At 47.1% G+C, this 22,728-nt stretch overlaps 1 protein-coding gene across 1 annotated transcript in view; it reads left to right on the top strand.

The window, feature by feature from the left end:
* Positions 1 to 20,204, top strand: part of SLC38A12 (solute carrier family 38 member 12) — a 43,556-nt gene extending 23,352 nt beyond the window's left edge. The window contains exons 9-10 of the mRNA XM_021554866.2: positions 4,827 to 4,920; positions 16,635 to 20,204. Of these exons, the coding sequence (XP_021410541.1) occupies positions 4,827 to 4,920; positions 16,635 to 17,395 (855 nt within the window). The 3' untranslated portion in view covers positions 17,396 to 20,204. The remainder of the gene's footprint in view (positions 1 to 4,826; positions 4,921 to 16,634) is intronic.
* The last annotated feature ends 2,524 nt before the right edge of the window (positions 20,205 to 22,728 follow it).

Here is a 22,728-nt window from a genome sequence, read left to right as displayed (position 1 = left end):
TGAGATTGGTTTTTCAGATGGTCCTCCTGTAAATGTATGCAGGCACTAGCCACAATGCTGTAACTACTGTATCTAGTACATGAATCAGCCACATTTTGGATGCTAATTGTGCTTCCTGTGCTGTATTGGCTGCTGCTGCAAAAGCCACATGCTGAGCAGCAGATGAAAGCTATTGAACCGAACTGGTTCAGAGTGATAGATGGACCCTTCAGGTCAATAAAGAACCCGTTTGGTCAGACAGCCCTCTGACTGGCTTAAAGCATGTTTGTATGGTCTGAAAGACTCCTGGCATTAGCTGGCCATCACTTAGTGGTTAAGAGCTGTCTTGGTGGTCCTCTTGGCTTCGACTAAGCTGATAAAAACCAACCAGATGTCCTATTAACACTTGATCTTACTCTTGCTTTTAGAAGATAATCCAATAAACAAGGTTATGTAACCAAGTTTTAACATAAGAGCTTTAATAAAATATACTTTTAGAAATATATAAATATATATATATAAATATATTCCAGGCAATGGTAAGCCCTAGTTAGTTCCCCCGTGGCAAGAAGACTCGAGTTGACCAGCCTGCTTTTTCATTTTGAAATACAGAGAGCTGACAGGTGCAGAGGCTGGGAAAGTGGTATCAGCTGAGTTGCCAGCTCAGGGAAGATCCCAAACCTTGGTGCCTGTGTTACTGTGGCTCAGCTTGGTGGGAAGAATGGATTTGAAGACCTTCCCAGGGGTTGAGCAAGCTGGTGTGCTGCTTGTGGTTCCTACTAGCCTGCAGGGAAGAGTGTAATTCAGGGTGACAAGCTGCTGTTCTTTCTTCTACCCTTACTGGTTTCTCATTTTTTGGACTGGGAATGTCAGTAAAAGCAACAAAACCAGACTTTTTTAGTCCTTATTGTGCTGAATTTTCATGCTGTTTTTTAGCATTAGAAAGGAAGAAAAAAATAAAGCATTTTGCAATATTCCACATAGCCTCCAATATGAGCTGGTGATTTACCTGGCCTTTTCCATTTTATGGTGGAGCTTGGAGGGAAATGAGGGAATCATTCCTTTTGCCCTGTGCAAAAGAACTGTAATGGTTTCTGTCTGCCATCCTGTGAATTTAGACAGCATTTAACAGATTCAGTTCTCCTCCTTAGCTGAAGGAAGCATTCCTTTACCTTGTTTCAGTTTATAATGAATCAGCCCCCTATGCCTGCTTGTTTCTAATAAACCACTTCACTAGCAGAAATATCTTAATCAAAGTAGACTATGCCCATTCTGGCTTGGGTGGGTTTATTTGCTGAATCTTAGGAAGAGAATTATAAACTCCTAGAAAATACCTCAGCTGACTCAAGAGGTGAACTGGAGAATTTGGGAGGGTTTTTCTCATGTGTCAGTGTTTTGCATATTTGACTTCTGACAGAGCTGACTGGTACAGTTTTCTATGTAGGTTTTAGATTGTTTAAATTACATGTGTAATGAAGTACTTTGTGAATTATTTCCCTCTGGGAGAGATTGGAGCTTGGAAAACATTAGCTAGAAAGTTTGGGTGTATGTCTGAGATGCATATTTGGGCTTACTTTTTCCTTAGGGAGAAGTTATGAAACTAATTAACTTAATGAGCTGGAAGACAATTGAGGTGTCTAGCACAGTGAGGTAGAGGAAATAGACACCCTCCTGCTAAGCACTGTGGTCTTTTCTCATCCTTTTGGGGATGTGGTTTTAATAGAGTTCCTGGCCTTGAGACTCTTGGTGGTTGATGGTGAGATTAGCTCTAATCCAGGGACTGAGTGTTTCTCCTCATGTCCTGCTTGTTGGTGAGAAACTGGGCCCTTTTTCCTGCCCTATGCTCAATCTTGTTGAGCTGCACACAGTTTCACCTCAAAATGATGTTGATCTGGATCTTTAATGTCCAGTTCTGCTCCGGATTTCTCCTTCCAAGCAGTCCAGTGTGTTCTGTAGCTTCCCTTCCTAACAGTAGTTGGCACAAATTCCTGCAAAGCAAGGCAACCTCATCTCATTGCAGGCCTTAGCATTGTTTGTATTGATCCATGGTATTCATCTTGGATCACTAATGGGTGTCAAGTGAAGAAGGTAATAAATTTCTATTGTACTAGAATTAATCTCTCACTTGGCTCTTCTGGACCAGGATCTTGCTAAGAGCAGAAGACACTGATCATCCTAAAGGATGGGGGGGAGGCATTCAACCATTCAAGCACAACTTGTATCTCTTCCCCATGAGTTAAGCAGTAATGGCCAGAGAGGAGGTGAGTTTAAAACCTTGCTGAATGGATTTTGTTATTTAAGGTGCTCTGCAAAAAGTGAAGAACACCCAGGTTCTTCCAGTACCTGAGGATGCTTTTCAGCAGCTGAGCCCCAAATCCACCTTGACGCATCTGCTTTCCTTGGTGAGTGAGACAAATCTGGGTTTCAGACCCAGCTGCTTTGATGCTTGGTGATTTTGTGTCAGTCCTGCTATGGTTTGAGGGACTGTTTTGCCAATTGGTTCTGGAGCATTCTCATTTGCAGCAGACACCTGCTCCTTAATTATCACATCCTTAGTCTGTCTCTCTGTTCAGCACTTTCTGACGCAGGAGCTATAAACTGATTTGAGGGGAGGCTGTGTAGAGCAGTGTTGGGAGAGAAGGTTGAAAGAGATTGGTCCCAAACTCAAGAATACTTGTCAATAAGACAGTTGGTGTCAACTTTTGTTTGCTTTGGGCCCTTGCCCTACGTCACTTTTTAGTCAAAGGTTCCTTTAGTCTGTTGGGGTTTGTGCATTGCTCTAGGATGGAGTTGCAATCCCTAGTGGGCAGGTGTCGTGGTTTAACATAACTTGTTTTTTTTATTTAAAGAGAAAAGAGTGGGGTTAAGTTCTCAATTAGAGTAAAGGAACAAGAGGGAGAAGAGTAAAAAAAGATTTGTAACTGACTGCTTTGCTTCTGTGTTAAAACCTCAAGTCCCATAACTGTTAAACCTGAATTGGCTCTTAGTCTTGCCAGTTATGCCTGTGGCATTGTATTCTGTGTGATTTCAGCATTTCATCCAACAGCTATCAATTGCTTCACAAATCTGAATTCTGTGCATGCTTCCTGTCCTTTTTTTTTTTTTAAACTGAGCAGTAAAAGCAAGACTTGGTGTAAGCAATGGTCTCAGATCAGAATATATCCCTACCAAGCAACATGTCAAACCGAGGGTTCTCTCCCCTGCTCCCCTTCTGGGTTTACTTTTGTCACCTGAGAATACTTGTGATGTGAAGCATTTCCAATTTGCCTTGCAGATATTCTGAAACTGTCTCAAAAAAGGTTTCTTGGGGTTGTGCTAGTCTTAAAATAGCTTGGATTCTTTTCTGTCCTGACTCTGTTGGGGTTGACAGAGACCTTGAGGCTTGGCAGACCTGCCCCTCTGAGTCCCAGTTCTTCACTTCTGGTGGCACCTTTTCTTGAACTGCTTTAAGAAGTCATGCAAAAGAGCAATGTGTAAATATTAATGTTGAATATTTGTCTTTAAAAATCTCTTTGGGATGCTCTACAAACCTATGCTCTGTGTGCTGTGGCTTTCTAAGCACTGCCTGCTTACAGCATTTGGACCTGTTACTGCATTGCTAGCTGGTGCCATCCCATGGAAGACAGGCAGGGCTCTCTTCTCTTAACACCCATTTTGTCTCCCTCTTATAAGTAGCTTCTCTCAATCTCAATATTCAGACTGCATGAAGACTTTTCTCTCGGGGGTAGGTAAGGCTTGAGTGCTGCTTTGAGCAGAGGTGACAGTGCTGCACAGGACATGTCACCTCTGGGCATGGGCTGATAGCCATGGTTGCCTTGTGTACTCTGGGAGGTGTAGAAGAAACTCTCTTGGGAAGCTGTGTAGTCCACATTCCTAGGATGGATCTTTGTTGGATGTATTTTGCAGCCCAGCTGGAAGAGATGCAACAGACTGGTGCTGCAATGTACACCAATTTAATTTTCTCTATCCCTGAAAGTCTTCAAGGCCAGATTGGACAGGGCTTTGAGCAACCTGGTCTAGAGGAACCAGGTTCCTCTAGGAACCAGGATAGTTCTTGTTCCATCCCCATGGCAGGGGGGTGGAACAAGATCATCTACAAGGTGCCTTCCAACCCAAACCCTTCTGTGATTCAGTGAAACACTGGTCTCTAAATAGATGTCCAAGAGGGCAGTGAGGAAGTTCTTAATTGAAGAACCTTTACTTTCTACACTGAATTAAGTTCTTTGTGTATCTCTTTGATGACTTTTCCCCTCATTTTGCACAGGTTTTTAGCTTCCAAGAGCTGAACTGTTACACTGTAGCTTCCCACTATCTGTTTTTATGTATATAAAAAACCCTGTATGTTTTACACTGGTGACTTAAAGCATGGGGGAGGAAAGCTCCAGGCAGACTTGGCTCCATTGCTGTTGAGCCTGGGATACCCCAAAGCCACCCCATCAATGTTAATGGAAGTGGACTGGTGAGGGCTATTGCTATTCATACCTAAACTGAGCATGTACTTGGGCAAAGAGGCCACAGTTTAATATTTAATGTTCTGTAAGGCTGTACTGAGAGCTTTTACTGAAATGTGTCAGTAAAGGAGTGCTGTAGCAGTGATCACAAATGGCTGAGAGCCAAGAGGATCCTGAGCTCTACTTCTGCCCAAGGCATGTTCTCTGATACTCAACAGCTTACTTGACTGCCTCTCAGCCAACTTAGCTGTACAATTAAGCAACAAAGAAAGCTTCATGACAAACAGTCATGTCTGGAGGTGAACTTTCAATGCAAGCTTTGCTCTTCTGATAAATTCATCTTGCTGGCAGAATTTCTGGGTTTTAATCTAATGTATGATTTTGTTGTCCTTCCAGGCAGCGTTCACACTCCTCCTGGGTCCTTTCACCTTCTTCAATGTGCAGAAGACTAAGTATCTTCAAATCATGACGTCCCTCATGAGATGGATAGGTGAGTCTTGGCAGAGGCTCGGCCGTCTCTGCCATTGATGGAACCCGAGTCACGCAACTGGCGCTTCTCTTTGGCAAGATCTCGTTTGGAAGCAAGTGCTTGTCAAAACAACCTCTTTGAGGACAATTGTGCAGGCCTAATAAATCTTTGAGGAGAAAGGTTTTAGTCTAGGATGAAATTTCTGATTAAAACAAATTCCTCTCTATCAAACATGGAGAATGGTAAATGAGATTTTAGTCTGGTTTGTGTGAGGGGCAGAAGAGGTTTGGTGGAGTCTCCTTTCTGGGTGCTGGCCGTGATACCCACCAGTTGGAAGTTTCCTATTCTCACACATATGCACAACAGACTTTGGACAATCTTTTTTTTTTTGATCTGAGAAAAAAAAAGTCATTTCTTTCAGACTTTCAACCCTTAGTTTTATCATCTGCTTGCATTTCTTTTCCTCGGTCTTCCTTTATATTAAGATGTTCTGCATTGGAAAGCCTCAAACCAATGTGTGCTGTCCTTGGGAAGTCCTGCTCCCATGAGTTCTTTCCAAAATATTGCCAAGAACTTCTGGGAAGACAAATCATTCCCTTAAGGGAAGTAAGACATAACTCCTGGGTTTTTTTTTCTCAATGCCTTTGTCATTCAAAGATGCAGCTGCCTCATGTCTGGTTTGTGTGTGTGCATGCTGTTAAAGGCTGGGAGGTTATGGAGGTTTATGTTCAGGTTTATCTATTTTTGTGTCACCTAGACAGAGTGACTGATACTCGGGGCTAATAAAGAGCATTTCTGCAGGTTAATGATCAGCATTTCTGCAGGTTAACAGTCTCCTAGTGTGTAAATCCAGACCATTCAGACACAGAATTAGCTCTGGTTATACCTATCACTGGAATAATAAGAAAAGCTGCTTCTCTAACTATTTCCCATTATACACATATTGTCGCCCAGACTGCAGTTGGGTATTGTCCCTTCTCTGTGAATTCATCCTGTTTGGAGGTGGTGGCACTCACTGCAGAGGAATAGAGATCCTCTGTTCTAGAGGATTCCTAAGATGGGTTAAGCAGTTGACACCCAGGAAAATTAAGTTAGATTTTAAGTTTTCAAGTCTAAGATGTTGAACAGTTTGAGTTAATGAATCCTGACTTTGGATGATGTGAAAATCCTGAATGTCTGTTTCTCTCCTTTGTTGTCTGAGCACATGAAAGGTTTGAAAGCCCCCCCATTCTTCATAGAAAGAGGTTATCTCATTAAGGGGTACTAAAGGAAATGAGGAAATTTTGCATAGGGATTTTTTGGTTTTTTTTTTTCTTTATAAGAGTGATCTCTGCTCAGCTGACTGGCCTGATTCCAATCACCCTGCCTCCTCTTTCTTGGTAAAGACATCAGTCAGACCTCATCCTGTCTCTGTGACAGTCTGATGCCTGCCTCATCTGCCTTTGGTTTCCCTTTAGCCAGCTCCTTCCAGTACGAGAATTGCTAAACCTTGGCGTGATGGCAGAACTGTTCCTCTCTTTCATGGCTTGATGGAGACAGATAAAGGCAGTGTTTGGAGAAGTGTAGGGGAAATTTATGCTTTAGCCTGATTGATTCCTGCGTCAGCACGCTGGGGAACAGCTGCCCCAGATAATGATAGTTAATGACCCTGACAGCACCTCAGTGGCTACTTAGAAGAACGGATTCCGTATGTGTACAATGAGGGATAGATTTATTGGGAAAGACAATTTGTCAAAAAGCCATGTGATGCAGGGAGCAGAGAAAAAGCTCTTGCTGCAAATCCGAGGGTAAGGATCAGTCCCATACTGCTGAGATTTGTCAAACTGGCTTCTCCCATGTCCTTACATCACTGCTGTCCCCCTCCTCCAAAAGCAGGGCTGTGAGTTAAACACAGGTTGGGGTTTAGAGAGCTTAGGTCCTAAAGAATGATACTTGGGTAGTGTTTTGTGGTCTTTTGGACTTCTCCTGCCTGCATGCCAGTGGCCAGATGTGAACTCTTTGTCCTGATATAAACTGTGCCTTTCCTTCACCTTCCTTGGGTTGATTTTTGCCATGTGGTGCTTGGGGTGGTTCTGCAAAGCACTCTGAGCACCAGAGCAACACTGCAGTTTCCCACCTACCTGTTTATTGTGTGGGGGAAAGAAAACCTTCCCATGTGGACAGTGGCTTATTCAGTTTACCTGTGCTCATTGGCTTGGTGTGGATGGGAATCTGACCCATGCTTTGCATTATGATTTGAAAAAAACATCAAGCCTCCCTGAGCTGGGAGGTCAGCACAGACTTTGCATTGTGCCTCCCCCAGGACCCACCACATACCCTTCTCCCCAGCCCAGTGGAAAGTCCCTGGATTTCTGAGCAGAAGAGGCTGATGTGAAGCAGCACTGCCCCAGGTGTACTGGTGATTCAGGTGATAGCAGCTGAGAGGATGGTTCTTGGCAGCAGAGAGAGCTAGCTGTGTGTGAAGGTCATTTCTGCTGGTGTTTGTAACAGTGTCAGCCTTGCCTTTGAAAGTTGCTTCCCCTCTTTCTCCTGATCTAAGTGATAATCAAATGTCACCAGCCTCTTCCAGAGCCTTGTGCTCATCACAAGCAGCCCATCGACTATCAAAGCCTACAGAAGTCTTATTCCACACCTCACAGATAAAAAAAAAATCATTCTCTCTCTGAAAAATAGGCTTAAACACTGGGATCTGAGCTGGAAATTAAAAATGGACCAGTTCAAAGAATGTTGAGATGTTCCAGGGATCAGCCCTTTAACTGGCATTCTCCCAGGATAAGGGATTAAGCCAGGGCAGGCACCTCTGAAGCCTCTGAAAGGAGAAAGTTGAAGGAGGAGCTTGCAAGCCCAAGTGTTGTGCTGCTAGAGAGCCCAGACAGATGGGCTCTCCCTGTCTGGGCCTGTTGATCATGGACAGCTCATCTGGAAGGAAGGCTGGCATGGCAAGGCACTTCCCTGCCAGGACTGATGGGAGCACAGAGGGTGGATCTGTGTCTGCAGGTGGAGTGGGGCTGGTGGCAGAGAGGGCTTCCAGAGGAATCGAGCCAGTCTTCTGAAGAGTAGCAGCCTACACACTTGGCTGCAGAACTGATTGTCACTTGGCATTGGTGAGTGCCAATGGTTAAATTCAGTGCAGCAGTTGGTGCTTGAACTGCTGGCCTTACCCTTGCTTGGAGATCTCTGTTCTCCAGGAGCTGGCAGATGAGTAAGTCTGTGCCTACCCAAGTTCTCATCCCTTTCCCAATGCAGAAGCTCCTCAGACTGCTTTGTCAGCCTTTTGCAGGTACCTAAGCTGCCTTGGGAGATGGAGCAGAGGCACCTTAAGGGACAACAAGGAGCCTGCCTGCTGTGCTTCCCTGGTGAAAGGGCCAGTCATGAAATATCATTTGGTTTAAATCATGACAATTGTGCCTACAGTGAAGCCTTGTTTTAATTTGTGGTTAGAATCTTGTTGGCTCACCCAGCTCTAGGGCCATGTGAGTACAAATTGTTCCTCTGGGGGGAAGAGGGTCCTTCCCCAAAATATAATTCCTGCCTTTCTTTCAACTCTCTTCCACCTCAACCTTGGGAAAGTGTAGAGCTGTTACTAGGTCAGTTCCTTTACCAGTTTTAGAGCCTGTTTCCAGGTCCCATACAGAGTTATTGGAACAGGGCTTCCTGATGAAGGCTAAACCAACTAAGCCATCAATAAATTTAGAGCTGTTGGTATTTCCAATTCTGTTGTTTGGACTTCTGACACTTTTTTTTTCCTGGAGGGTTTAAATCTATGGTGGCAATGGATTGCTCTCTAAAGAGATTTGCTTATTTAGCTGGTTTTGTTCCCTCTCATTTCTTCAATCCTGATCAAGTGGGTACTTTTAGGGGTGAGCTGCTGAGGGGCACAACCCAACAAGAGAGACTGAGCCAGGCAAGTCCCATTCACCTCTCACAGCAGAGGGGATGCAGCTCACTGGGGCATAGCCCTACCTCTTTATTATTGGATCATATTGGATAATAACTGTCTAGCAGCATCATGGGATAGGATATGGATTAGGAAAGATAACAAAAGGACAGAGCTTGGTGGAGCTGAGCAGCAAACACTGGGCTATTGTGTATTAAGCAGCTAACCCGATTAATTGCAGCCTGTTGCAGCCCGAGATGTCCAGCTCTATAGGTGAGGACTGCTGGCTCTGAAGACATTGGTAGTGTGATTATCACTGCTGTTATTAAATTGTCTCTGCCAAATGTTCCCAGACAGCTCCCACGTGGGGCCTGTGCTCTGTGTGCTGCTCATGATGTTGTATTGTAGTTATTAGAAAGTATTGTATTTTAATGAAGAGATAGCTCATAGAGTAATAAACTTCTGGGTTTGCTTGGACAGGCCCAGTTCTTTCTCCCTGTTGGATCACACCACATCTATTCAAGTAAATGCAGCCCTTGAGACAGAGCCTTCACAACTCTGCCCAAAGAATGATCTCACAATTACATGCTCAGGAATAAAAGCTCTACCCCAGCTCTTTCCCCTGGCCAATAGGATGGAGGGAAAGCAAACAAGACTTTCTGTGAAGTCTGTGTTAAACCCTTCTTTTCTCTATCCCATCCCCTTCCAGGATACATGGTAGAAACTTTGGGGTAGAAACTTTGAAAGGGCTGTCCAGAGTGTGCTAGTGGGGCTGACTTTCTGTATCTGGTGGTTTCTCTGCTAGTTCTGCTCTTTCTGCCAGAGCTCTGCTGTTTACAGGATGCTCTGCTCTGCAGAGAACTGGTCTCAGATCATCTCACCTTGCAGGCAGTCTCAGGTAATTGTCACTGCCATTCTTAGCAGCAGAACTATCTGTGCTGGAGTTAACTTGCTGCAGAAACCTGGAGTCAGACCCTCCCAGAAGGGAGTCAGCTACATCCTTCAAGTACTGAGACTGAGAATTATAGAGAAGGCTGATTTAGGAGGGGGTGACAGTTATCTGAAGTTCTGCATTTCCAGTCTCTTGCTGAGAAATTAATCTGCCAGTGCCCACAGTCCTCAAGGTGGGTGGCCTCTTTTCACATCAGAAATTGAGCTTTCTGCAAATAGCTTAAGGAGGGATCATTGTGATCCCTGCCCCTCTCCTTTCACACTGCAGGGCATACAGGAGGATGAGGGAATTGGACTGTAAATCAGAACACTGTTGCATGTTCATTCTGACACGCTGCTTCAACAAAGTTACTTCATGTTCTTATATCCCTTTTGGAGCAGATGAAGCTGCTGCTGGAGCCCAGGGTAAATAATTCACTAAGAGAAGTGAATATATTTATGAAGAGTTAGTTAAAATGCTGTGCTTCTGTCATGCCTGCTTTTGGAATTGTTGGCTGAGGAGCTCATTTCAGTGCTGTTTGTGGGAGGCAGTGGGGTGAAGCAGTGCCTGTGTGAGAGAAAGAGCCTTGTGAGCTTCAGACACAGATTCAGAGTGATTTGCTCCTCTGGACGGGACCACTGAGATCCTGCCTGAAGAGCTGATGCTCCTGAAAAGAGCACTTTATTCAGGCAGCAACAGACCCTGATGGCCCTGAGAGCTGAAGAAGGGGAGCTGGGCATGTGAGGGCATATTCAACCCTTCAAAAGGGTCTGGATGACTGTGCCCACACAGGTTTTCTGAGTAGGGCTTGGCATGAAAAGCTGCTTTCTGTTCAGAGCGAACATTGGTGGAACAAGATGATAAAAAAACTTTGCTGTGTAGGGCCTAAGGCAGGATGGGTAAGATGTGGCTAAGTCTGCAGAGCACCTGGATATTATGGGACATGGGTGCTCTGCAGTCAGTGTTTTCCATAACATGCACAGCCATAGTTCAGGCTCATAGCGACACCAAAGTGTGTGTTATTCTCTTCTCTCAGAAGAGTAAATTATGACATGGACAGAGAAGTGACTATGAGAGCTAACAGGCCAAGCCAGCAGCAGAGCTGAGAGCAGAGTCCTGGTTGCAGAGTTTTATGGTTCTTCTGCCAAAGGTGACCGGCGGAGAGAGGACCATAAACTATGCAGGTAATTTTCCCCCAGAAGCAAACAAGCTGTGCTGGCTGCTCTTTCCTTCTCTTATGTTGAAAAAAAAGCATCTGTGATAAAAGTCTGAGTGCAAGGCCATTTTTCTCCTGTGAACTGTTGCTGGTGTGCAGATGTCTGTGGGACCAGCTCATGTGGGCTGAGATGGGTCAGCTGTGCTGGTTTCATGGTAGACATTGTTACTACAACTGGGGAAGCTACTTGTAAATCTTGGTTATGGTACTGCAAGCCTGATGAAGAAAAGCAGGGAAATTATGCCCTTAGAGCAGAGAAGTTCCACTGAACTGCTTTTGGTTGCCAAAAAGTCCTGGTAGTACTTTTTAAATGGAATTTCCCTTTGTGAAGAAAAGGGGCTCCACTTGTTCCAAGGCAGCAGTGTCTGAGTTTGCTGCAGCAGAAGCAAGCCAAGCCTGGAGGACTGGAGGTGCCTGAGAGGCTTTTTCTTGCATTCTTGGTAAGCTGTGTCACACTTCTGTGTATAAGCAACAATCTCCTGCCATGTGGACCCTCCCTCAGGTTTTGGGGCAGGGAGGGTGACACTGTCCAGACAAGTCCCTGCTCTTCATTAGAGGAAGGAGCCACAGTGATGTTCCACAACTTTTGCTCATACCTTTTTTCTGGGAAGTAATTTCCCTCTTTTCCTTCTGATGTTTCTCTCTGGAGAATTGCTGTCTTCTGTGAACATATCCATCTTGCTTCCCCACAGTCTCTGTACTCATAAATCCTTCATCTTCCTAGAGATGGTGTTTTAGGCTCTGTCATTGTCAAATCCGATCCTTAACTACTCCAGCTCCCACATCTTTACTGTCAGTTCATATAGAAACCCCCTCTGAAGGTTGGAGAAGTTAATCAGTTGCTACTCTGGAGTTTGTGGAAAACTGGAGGTCATGAACAAGTGGCAGGATATAGCTTCTACAAGAGAAACTGGCTAAATGAGCTTTAAATTTAAAAATCAATGTCTTAATTTCAGATACTTTGTTCTGCCAGCATGTTGGACTCCAGCTGTGTTTTAATACTTCAAATGCCACAGGATCCAGAATGCCTGGTGATTCCAGAGTTGTAGTGGGCTCTTCAGCTTGCCCACTTCACTGCTGGAAGCCAGATGGCTCTGAGAAGGGGCACCAGCATCCTAGAAAGACATCAGCAGGGAAGTAGACAGCACAAGTGTCAGGTGGGGATGCAGAAGGCAGGACTGTCTTGACGTGTTCCTCGCCCATTCAGTTTGTACAGAGCAGATGCTACTAGTTTTGTGCCCTTTTATGAAAAAAACTGCCTAATGTTAAACTAAATGAGATCTGTTCTTCTGTTTAACAGTAGCCTGCTGTGTTTTGACTTGATACAGGACTGAGGTGGGGAGAAAGCTTCCCGTTTCCAAAAAGACTGGATTTAGGAAGCTCCTGAAAACGTCTTCTTCCTGGAATCCATCATTCTACCTAATGTATGAAAAGAGAAGCAAGCAGTGTGTGTTAGGATAGGGTGATCCATTTTCATTATTTCCTGGCATATTGATTCTCTGCCTGGACAGGAAAGCTCTGTCACACCGTCAGCGCTGGTGACGGATGGCCCTGCTACAAACGTGTCATGGCACCAGCTCAGACAAATGGCTGGGGCTAGGGGAGCAGCCAGGCGTGGGGTGGCTGCACACCACTGCCTCTCTGGTCCCTGGAAGGGGTGGCAGGCAGGTGTGGTGATATTCTCTTCAGGCTTTCCTTGTAGAAGGAGGAATGGGAGTAGCAACAGGGCTGGAGAAGATGGGAACATCTCACAAGTACTGTGTCTTGCAGGGATGCAAGGGGGATTAAGCCAGAAGCTCATTTTGAGCATCAGTTCTTGCAGAAACCTACCATGACAGGGGGAAAAATGTGTTTGAGGCTTGGACTTATTTTCTTTTCTGCAGTAGCCTTTGTGCAGAGAGATGAAACTCATGTACAAACACAATTTTTCATTTACAGAGATGTTTTCTCCCACTCTGTAAAATGATCCTTAAACTCAGAATGGCTAAATTATCTTCTCTGCTTCTCTGCAGCTCTGCTATGTTTCTATCAAAATGCACAAAAATGTATTTCTTAATATCTCCAGACTCACATATTTCCCAAACTGTACTACTTTGGATGTCTGCTCATCCATATTCATCTTTACTTCACCTGCAAGAACCAGAGCAGAACTGCCCTGTCTCTGAATCAACATCTCTTGAGTCAAGCAGGAGAGGAGCAATAGCTGACTGCAAGGTCTGCTTTACCTGAGAACATTTGTTCCCCAAATAGTGAGGGGAGCAAAGAGAGTCTGCAGGAGAGGCAGTTGGATGGCAGGGATGAGATTCATCATAATTTTCCTTTATGGCATAGCCCATCTTTATTTTTTTCCTTAGGCTCACTTAGATCCTTCACTAAAAATGATGCTTGAACATCTAGAGGAGACTAGAAGTGGCCTCTGTGCCTTGCTGACTGCCAAGCCTGTGGTGTGGGGGCTTGGAGTGGGCTTAACATTGTGGAAAAATCAAGACAAGCAAAACTCTTCATTGCTTTTTAAGCATTTCTATAAAACAAGGCTTAAGGCAAATTTTTCACATAACCATCTAAGAATCCAAGGTGCCATCACTGTCAGCCTTACTTTGTGGCTCTGGGTGCTGTTGATCATGGTCTGAAGGTGTTTCATACCTGGAACACATTGCTTGTATCCTCTGTTCTGTGTGGAGAGGAATGCATCAAGGGTTTTTTCGTGAATCCATGTCTTCACCAGGATTCTTGTGGTGAAGGAATGCTGTTGGACAGCTGATGTGACAACAGCAGGTGACATGAAATAGTGTCATTTGACTCTGCCTTCAGCCTGCTGTCCCAGGTAGGGGATGGGAGTGGGAGTTTTGTGTGTGCCTGAGGATCTTGTGCTGCCTCTTTTCTGCTCAAAGCTGCCTGTCCGTCAGCCTGTCATCTTCTTTTCATTTTGACTTATCATCCAAACCATATCTAGGTTTCAGAGTTTCATTTTTTGGCTCGCTTCCTCTCAGGGACAGATAAATTTGATGTGCAAGGGTTTTAGCTCTCCAGTTCCAGAAGTGAGAAACTCTTCTGCCTCGGGGACTGAGAGAAAACAACCATGGGGCAGGGCTTTTGTTATCCTTTCTGAGACTGGAATTGTGCAGGGGAAGTTTCCAGTTTACTCAGCACCTTTCCTCTCAAGGGTCTTGCATCTGCAAAGCACCAGTGCTCAGGCAGAGCTTGCCTTGTTGGAAGCAAAACTAGTTTGGATCTTAGTATTGGATCCTCACTCCTTGTAATTATAATAAATTTCTGAAATACATATTTAATGAAAAACAAATGTATTAAATTCTAGTTGCTTAAGCCAAAGACCATCCATCATTTAGGGAATCCACAAGAATTCTGCTCCTTCAGTGTTCCCTGCCAGAAAAGCATGTCAGGGCAGAGGAAAGTGTGGGAGATGCTTCAAGGATGGGGTGCCTGCCTGAAGGTTCCCTTGACCTGGTCCTGTTGGCACTGGTGCAGAAAGTGGGACTTTGAGCCAATGGTGAGAGTGGGTTTGGGGGATGGAAATAGATTACTCATTATTGTGTTGGCAGAGCATGAGGAGATCCACTGTCTAATGTGCAGGGGAAGAGGTGTGAGACTTCTGAGTCATCTCTTAGCCCAGATACAGGAGCAGCTCAGATGGGGCTGCAGAGCCTGACCCAGTGACTAAATGGGATCTGTTCCTCTCCCAGGCAAGAAGGAAAGGAACAGTCTCAGCACATTTGCAGAGCAGCCCAGCCTGCTTTGTCTTATTACTCAGGGCATCTTTTCCTCTTCCTTGTAGCCTGTGCAACCCCAGGGAGTGCAGCCATGTCACATCACCTGGAACACAGCTGGATCTCTTGCTGAGCAGATATGGCTGGCAAGCATCTCCCCTCCAGGGAGCAGTGGGGGAAGCACAACATTTTACCCCTGTTCTCAGTGCCCCTCACCTGCTGGGCTTGAGTGAAGGCAAGGGGAATTGCACACCCCCAGAGCAATGAGCTGTTGCCTTCCATAGCTCTCTGTGAGTGCCCTTGGGGGAGGAAATAGAGCCTGGCACCCCCAAAACGACCTGGCCTTGTGTGTTGTGAAGGAATGGATCTGCTGCTGTCAGTGTGGTGTCTGGGGAGGGCTGATAGACGTGCCCTGTCCCTGGGAAACAGTTGGAAGCAAGAGGTTTCCTGAGGCAGCACAGGGTGAAATGCAGCACGTGGCTTGGGAAGGGTTCAGCCTGGAGCTGGTGTTTGCTGCAGAGGAATGTGAATTTCTGAGAGAGGATTTTTGGGAGTGCTGGACATCTATGGGAGGCAATGTTCAGTGAGAATAATCTGATCTTTCTGGGCACAAGAGAGGCAGCATTCACTAACTTGGTCTGTAACTATTTTCCCTAGTCCCATCCCTGGCAGGGTTTCCCATCTCCAGCTGCCTGCTGTGGGGAGCAGGACTGGGCACAGAGCAAACCTGTGATCTTGTCAGTGGTGAGTCTGCCCAGCTAACACTGGTGCCAAACTCCTATGCACTTGAACTATGCACTGCTCTGTTTAATTCCTCTGGATTTATGACATTCAAAGTTGTCTGTAGTAGTTGTTTCAGCATTTTGTTGATTTTTTCATTACCTGACAATTCATGGCTCTGTTCCTGTGCCTCAGACTGGTGCAAGGACAGATCTGTGCAAGCCACAGTGGCTCATTGCAGCACCAGACTAAATCTCACTGCTTGCTGCCCTGCCAGGCAAGTCCTTTTCTCCCCATTACTTGTTAACTCCAGCAGCTGATGATCATTTTTCCTAGGTTGATATAATTTTTGTGACACCAGAATTAGTTTTCTGCTGCTTTTATATGCCATGGTAGGAATGAGAGTCTCACAGTAACTGCTTTGGCTCGTATTTTCACCCTCAGAGTAATAAGGGCATTAGCCCAATCTCCTCAATTCATTTTGTCCCTGGCACGTTGTTATTTGTAATAAGCTTTGTAAAATGTTGTTAGGCTTTTTCCTGACATAAGTGAAGGGTAGACAAGCAGACTTTGTGTCTAGAAATGATGAATTTTAATAGCAGTCTTTCAGTGCTGCTTTAGTCCCTTTCCAGACTGGCTTTTCCACCCTGGGATTAGCTATAGACAGCCTGTTCCTTCTACCCGGGAAATGGCTGGCTAGTTCTTGCTCTATCATGCTTGACAGATCCCAGGGACAGGAAAGCTTGCTAGTAGCTGCTGCTTCTGTGCACGTAGGGGAGGTCTGGAAAACATTATTCCAGTTGGAAATGTATAGGACTGTTGCTGAGGTTGACTGGAGCCAAGTCAGAGCTCAGACATCTTTAAGCCTTTTTGAAATGACAGTATTTAATCAGTGTGTGTGTGGCAGAAGCATCCATGGACCAAAACCCTTGAGGGCTTAGGGTTCATCAGCCCTTCTGCTTCTGAAGGGCTCGGCACAGCCCTGTGCTGTTGGGGGTGGGAGGGTGAGTCCCTGTGGGAAGGAGACTGGAGGGAGATGCCTGAGCCCATTCCCTTATCTGCTGACTGGCATTGACAGCAAATCATGATTAAGTCCTGTGCACCTTGCCTTTAATGTAGCACCCTCAGATAAGGTGGTGCATCAAAGAGATAAGGAGATGCTCTTGCATAGCAGGAGAAAGCTGGTGCCAAGACTGACAGTGCAATGGGAGGAGGTCATGAGGAGCGTGGGCCTGGGCTTGACCTGAGACTTCTCTCTCTCTCCAGCTTTTATCCTCATGATTATTCTGGCCCTCATCCGCATCAGCAGAGGCCAAGCTGAAGGTCACCCGTCCATGGCCCAGCTGTCGGGCATCCGCAATCTATTTGGGGTGTGTGTCTATTCCTTCATGTGCCAGCACTCCCTGCCATCCCTCGTCACCCCCATCTCCAAGAAGAAGCACGTCAACAAGCTCGTGCTGCTCGATTACATCCTGATCCTGGCGTTCTACAGCCTCCTGTCCTTCACTGCCATTTACTGCTTCCGCAACGACACCCTCATGGACATGTACACGCTCAACTTCACCAACTGCGAGATCGTCAGCGTGGCCTTCATTCGCTACTTCCTGGGCCTCTTCCCGGTCTTCACCATCAGCACCAACTTCCCCATCATTGCAGTGACCCTGCGCAACAACTGGAAGACCCTTTTCCACAGAGAAGGGGGCACCTACCCGTGGGTGGTGGATAGGATTGTCTTTCCTGCCATCACGCTGATTCCCCCAGTGCTGGTGGCTTTCTGCACCCACGATCTGGAGTCCTTGGTGGGGATCACGGGAGCCTATGCCGGGAATGGGATCCAGTATCTCATCCCAGCTTTCCTCGCCTACTGCAGTCGGAAGGACACTCAGCTGGTCTTCGGCAGCGGGACGGTGAACAAGCACCTCTCCCCTTTCCGGCACAGCTTCTGGATTGTGTTCGTGCTCATTTGGGGTTTCTCTTGCTTCGTGTTTGTGACTGCAAACATCGTCCTGAGTGAGTCAAAGCTCTGATGAAGGTTAGCAGCACACTTGCTCTGGAGCTCCAGAGATTCCAGCATTTCACCTTCCCCTCTGGAACTGTGCGGTGAGGGAGAGATGCAGTATGAAGGGAAGTTTCCAGGCTGTTGGCTTGGTGACACGGACTTTCTTCACTCCATTTTGGGTGTGAGTGGTGTGGACTCAGCCTTGTTACAGTTCTTGTTCTCAGACAAAGCCCTGGGGCTGAGCCCTTGGCAGCCTGCACCGTTACCCAGTGTCCAGCCTCTCCTGCCTTTGGCTCTGTCAGAGCAGCACGTTCTCTGTCTGTCCCTCTGTGGTTCTCTGTGTGCTGCAGGTCTCGGCACACAGGAGAGAAACAGCCGTGGCTGCATCACTAAATGTCCCTTCTCCCAAAGGCAGGAGTGTGCTGTGCAGAATCCAGCAGGAGTTTGGGATAACTGAGTCTCTTCTTTCTGCTGAGACTCCTTCAGACCAACCTCCTGTGCCAGCTGAAGGAAAACATAAGGGTGGAAATAGACCTCATTCAGAAGGAAATAATTTTGTGCTGTTACATTTTCTTTTTCTAGAAGCATTATCATGTTTGTGCACATTGCCTAGGATTGGGGATCTTTTGCTTAGAGCTGTATTTCTCCAGTCTGGGAGTTTACATTCACACTTCCATCCTGTTCTCCTGTACTGTGACAGCTCAGTTGGGCAGAGCAATGCCCCTCTGCATGCAGGGATACAGCTCTTCCCTGCAAGGAAATCAGCCTTGCTTCCCTCAGCACCAGCACACGACCCGGAGCTTTTCACTGGCAGAGCCCTTCTCCCTTTCTCAGCTTTGCCCGGGGCCGGTGCAAGCAGCCAGACCCCGAACTCCAGCGGCGGGATGGGGAGCGGGCTGGGCTGGGGAGGTGCTAATTACCCACTCCTGACACGCCAGAGGCTTTGGCTGTGCACACCGATGCGTTCCCGGCTCCCGCCTTGGGTAATTAGCCTTGAAACGAGGTGGGTGTTAACTCAGGGGAATGAGCTGGTGCCAGGAGGAAGCGGCTGTGCCCTGGCTCAGCCCTGCCTGCAGCAGCAGAGCTCCTGAACCAAGGCAGCAAAACCTGAAACCCTGCTGGAACTGGGCTTGAATTCCCCGTCTTGTCTCTCTGCACAGGGTTAAGGTGGGCTTGAGGCTGCTCCTGCTCTGCTTCTTTCAGAATTGGGCTGCTCCTACCTTAGGCAGCTTTAGGAGAGTCCCTGCTTTTAGGATGACTGTGGTCACTGTAACACCACCCTTTGGCACCGGGTCCTGTGTTCAGAAGCCCTGGGGCACAGATCACACGGGCTTTCCTGACAGAAGGAAGAACTTTAAAAGTTTTCACCTGAACTATTTTAAACCCCCTATTATCAAAGCAAGTTCAAAGCCAGGTGCACATCAGATCCTCCTGCCCTCTGCACTTGCTGCAGTATTAAATGTCATCGCTCGCTAAAGCAAGCTTTGAACTGCAGCTCTTTTTAATCAAGCTCTGTTTTCAAGTAGGACTTTCTGGTTTCCATATGACCTGAAGTGCTCCTCCTGGGGGAATATGCAAGTACCTGGAGCTGTATAAAACCACTTCATAGCTTTTAAAGCAAAACCCTGCACCTCTCAAGCCTGAGCACCACCACTGTGTCCTTGCCGAGCTGCCTGGAGAGAATCTGCAGAGACTGTTCATCTTCTCTCCAGCTTGATCCTAAACAGGCATGTGCAGCCCTTGCTAGTGAGTTTAAATATCCCCAAGTGCTCCTGGAATTACGTGGTATCTTCGGTACCAAATTAAGAAGGTATTTTTGAGGTATCTGGTGCTGATGTCTTGTTTAGGAAGCAGTAATTTCGAGGGCAGATTCATGGGGCAGCTGAGCTGGGAGCCACCTGCGTGGCAGCTGGGAGCTGGACAGAGCTGGAGGGAGAAATGAATGCTGATGAAATGAGCCTGTGGAAGCTGGAGAGGCTGAGGGGGCTGTTCCTCTGCATGAGTGTGCAGATGTGGGTTCATGGAGGGGCTGAGGGCTGTCTGCCCTGAGCTGCCCATGTGTTGCAAGGCCCTTGGCTCAGCTCCTGCCCTCCACATGACCATTTCCGTCTCTTGCCTTCACATTTCATTGCAGCCAGGAAACAGGGCTGTTCTCTGCTATTTCATCTCCTTTCACCCTCCCTTCCCTTCTCAGGAGGGAGGGAGCCTGGCACCCTCTTTCCTGCCATCTCCTACATTTAAAGATGTGCCTTCTCTTCCCTGGCGTGTGTATCCCCCTCTCCCCCTCAACAATGTGTGACAGTGACTTCTGAGGGGCTGCACCTCCAAGAGCTGCTTGGATCCAGGTATTGGATGAAATGGGATGCTGAGCACTTGTGTTCCAGCTCCAGCCTTTGCCATGGCACCTTACTGAGAAGGACTGTGTCCCCAAGGAGCATGAGTGCTTCTCAAATAAATATCCATGAATTTCCAGACACCTGCTGTCCTTGCACAGCAGCAAAACAAATATATCCGAGGAATTGGGGTGATTAACAGAAAGAAGCTTTAGAGCAGAGAACATTTTTCATATAAAACATGACATAGCAATGCCTTAAAAATTACTGGAGAAAGCAGGAGGGAATGGTTCAGTGCAGCCAGCACTGGCTGAGGGGACACTGAGTGACCCCATGGTGCAGGGCATGAGCTCTCTCCTCTCACTCATCGTGAATAAGTCTATTTTTATTCAGCCATTATCAGCACTAACAATTCATTATTGCAGATTCACACATGATGCTTTGTCCTGTAATTTGTTTTTTAAAAATGGGATTAAAACCAATAAAATGCACATTATACATCTGGTTTAGTCTGACTTCTTTTTCCATCTTGTTCTTCCTCTTGCTTAGGCACGGAGCAGCTATTCCTGGAGGGGATGGCTGTGACGGATGGGGCTGCAGGCCAAGGAGAAATGGCAAGTGGAGAGGGTAATGGAGACCCTCACCTCTTCTCTATTAGCCTACTGCAACTCTGGGTGCTAGCTGCAAACTCAATTAGAACATCTGTACTTCCCCCTTCTCAATTACGGCTCCTTACACTTAAAGCCAAACAAATTGAATTGCTCCGCTGCCTCAGGCTGCAAAGGCAGTTTTCTGCCAGCAAATTTATTATCACCATAAAGCGCAGCTTGATTTATGTTAAAATATTAAAGCAGATCTTTATGATGGAAATAAACACTTTCTACTGTGATTCTCTCGAAGGACCTCAGAAGCAGCAGTGGATTTTGGGGCTTGGGCTGTAAATCTCAGGCCAAACTGGCATCAGGGAGGAATTCAGTCTATTGCAGCACTTGGAAGAGCAATGGCCAGGGAAAGAAAAACTTTGAACCTGAGAAGAAGCTTTAGGCAAAGCTTCACCACCATTAAGGAGCCACATATCCCCGAGGGGATTCAGCTGTTTGAAGGTTTGGCGAAAGTGCTCCCCAGCCTTTCCCCGGATGGATTTGGGCAGCCCAGGAGCTGTCAGCGGGTCAGGGAAGGGCACCTGCTGCAGGGTCTCAGCTGGTGAAGGTTTTGTGCCATGGCTTTGCCTTGGCAGGAGGCAGGAACCAGGAGGTGGCTGCACCTGCTGCTCCCTCAGGCATCCTCGGGCACAGGCATGGCAGCTGTCCCCAGCGCCTTTGTGGCCCCATATGTGTCCTGGTTTGTGATTTAACCAGTTTCCTCTGCCCTAACCTGAGCCACCATCTCCCCCCAGCAGTACCAGTACGTCCTTGCCATTGAAACCCCTTGCCAGTGGCTGACCTGTGCTGACCTGCTTTGTTCCCCGTCTCCTCATCAGGATAGGTCTTATGATGCTGAGCAATGGGGCAGTAAAAATAGAGATGTCAGAAAAATGGAGATGGCAGAGGTGGCAGAGTGGGGGGTGGGTTTGGGAGGACAGTGCCTGCCCCCCTCTGTGGGGCTGAGCCCCAGAGGTGGGTACCCAGTAGTGATCCAGCCTTATTTCTCTCTGCATAGCAGCCCACAGCCTCCCGGGTACCCTGGGTACCAGAGCAGGCTGAATTAAAAAGTGATTGATTAGACAATTTCACCAAAAAGAAATAATATTTCTCAACGTCTGTTAAACACTAAATTACCCAGCCTCTCTTTGGAAAGCCTAGCCAGAGGGTGCTTCCAGACTGCTGCTTCCCTGAAGGTTTGTCCCTGGTGTTTGTCCCTGCTTCCCTCAGGGAAATTCTGCAGGAGCAGCTTAGTCCTTCTGTGGTCCTTGAAGGTCACAGATCTCACCTGCACTGGACTGGTCATGCCCCAAACACTTCCTTTCCCACCAGTGCCCAGTGCCTGGCACCAGAAATGGGAGAAAAACTCTGCTTTTCCATCCCAGCTGACATGTAAAGATGACTATGCAAATGCCACCATGGTGGCCAGGGACCTGGGCATTCACATGTGGCACCCAGAATAGCCCTGGCCTTACACCAGGTGCTGACACCCAGCCCTGGGGCCACCTCTCCTGGGAGCACCCCCTGCACCCCGTTTGTCCTGTCCCTCGCTGTCCTCAGTCTCCTGCAGCAAAGCCCTTCCATAAAACATGAAGCAGCTCCATTTGGCCTCTGCTGAGTCACCAGGGACATCACTAATTAATTTAAAACGTGGGTTGGGAATTTTTGATACTTTTTTTTTCCCCTTTTCTGCTCCCCTTTGCTGTCACAGCCCCAACCTCAGCTCACGTTTGACTGCAGCTGTGGATGCTGGCTTCCTTGAGCCAGAGAGCCACAATTTGAGGGAAGGTTCCCAAAACCACACTGAAGCTTCTGGGGACCAGCCTGTCACTCCAGGGGGCTCTGGGGCACTCGGCTGGGAAGAGCTACCCCGAGTGAATGGGTGCCATCACCTGTGCCAACCTGGATGAATACCCTCCTCTTCAACCGGATTAATTTATTTATGGCTTTTATTTATACATCAGCCCCTCCCAGCCTCACCAGGAGGCTTGGAGGGGCTGCCAAAGCCATTAAGAGACAATTGCAATGATAAATAAGTAAAGGGAATTAAAGCGCCCGGCACTAGTGTGTGATGGCAGCCAGGCTGGGGGATGGGGGGGACTGGCTGGATTTAACCCCAGGCAGATGGGTGGATGCATTGACGGACAGATGGATGCACAGACAGATATTGCCAATTCTTTTGAGCCTGGACCACACGTGGCCGGGCCCTTCTGGACCTCCTCGGGGTTTTGCAGCCATCCCTGGGGCAGGGCTGGGTGTCCCGGAGCAGTCCCTGCCATCATCCCCTCGCTGTTACCGGCCCCAACTGCTCGGTGGCTGCCAGCAACCCCCAACAACTGTGTTTCAATGAGAGAAAAGAAAAAGAAAAAAGAAAAGAAAAGAAAGAA

This window comes from Lonchura striata, chromosome 19 (genome assembly GCF_046129695.1).
Source record: "Lonchura striata isolate bLonStr1 chromosome 19, bLonStr1.mat, whole genome shotgun sequence".
In the NCBI taxonomy this organism is placed as follows: domain Eukaryota; kingdom Metazoa; phylum Chordata; class Aves; order Passeriformes; family Estrildidae; genus Lonchura; species Lonchura striata.
The sequence above is the reverse complement of the archived record's forward strand: the minus strand, read 5'-3'. Positions and strand labels throughout refer to the sequence as shown.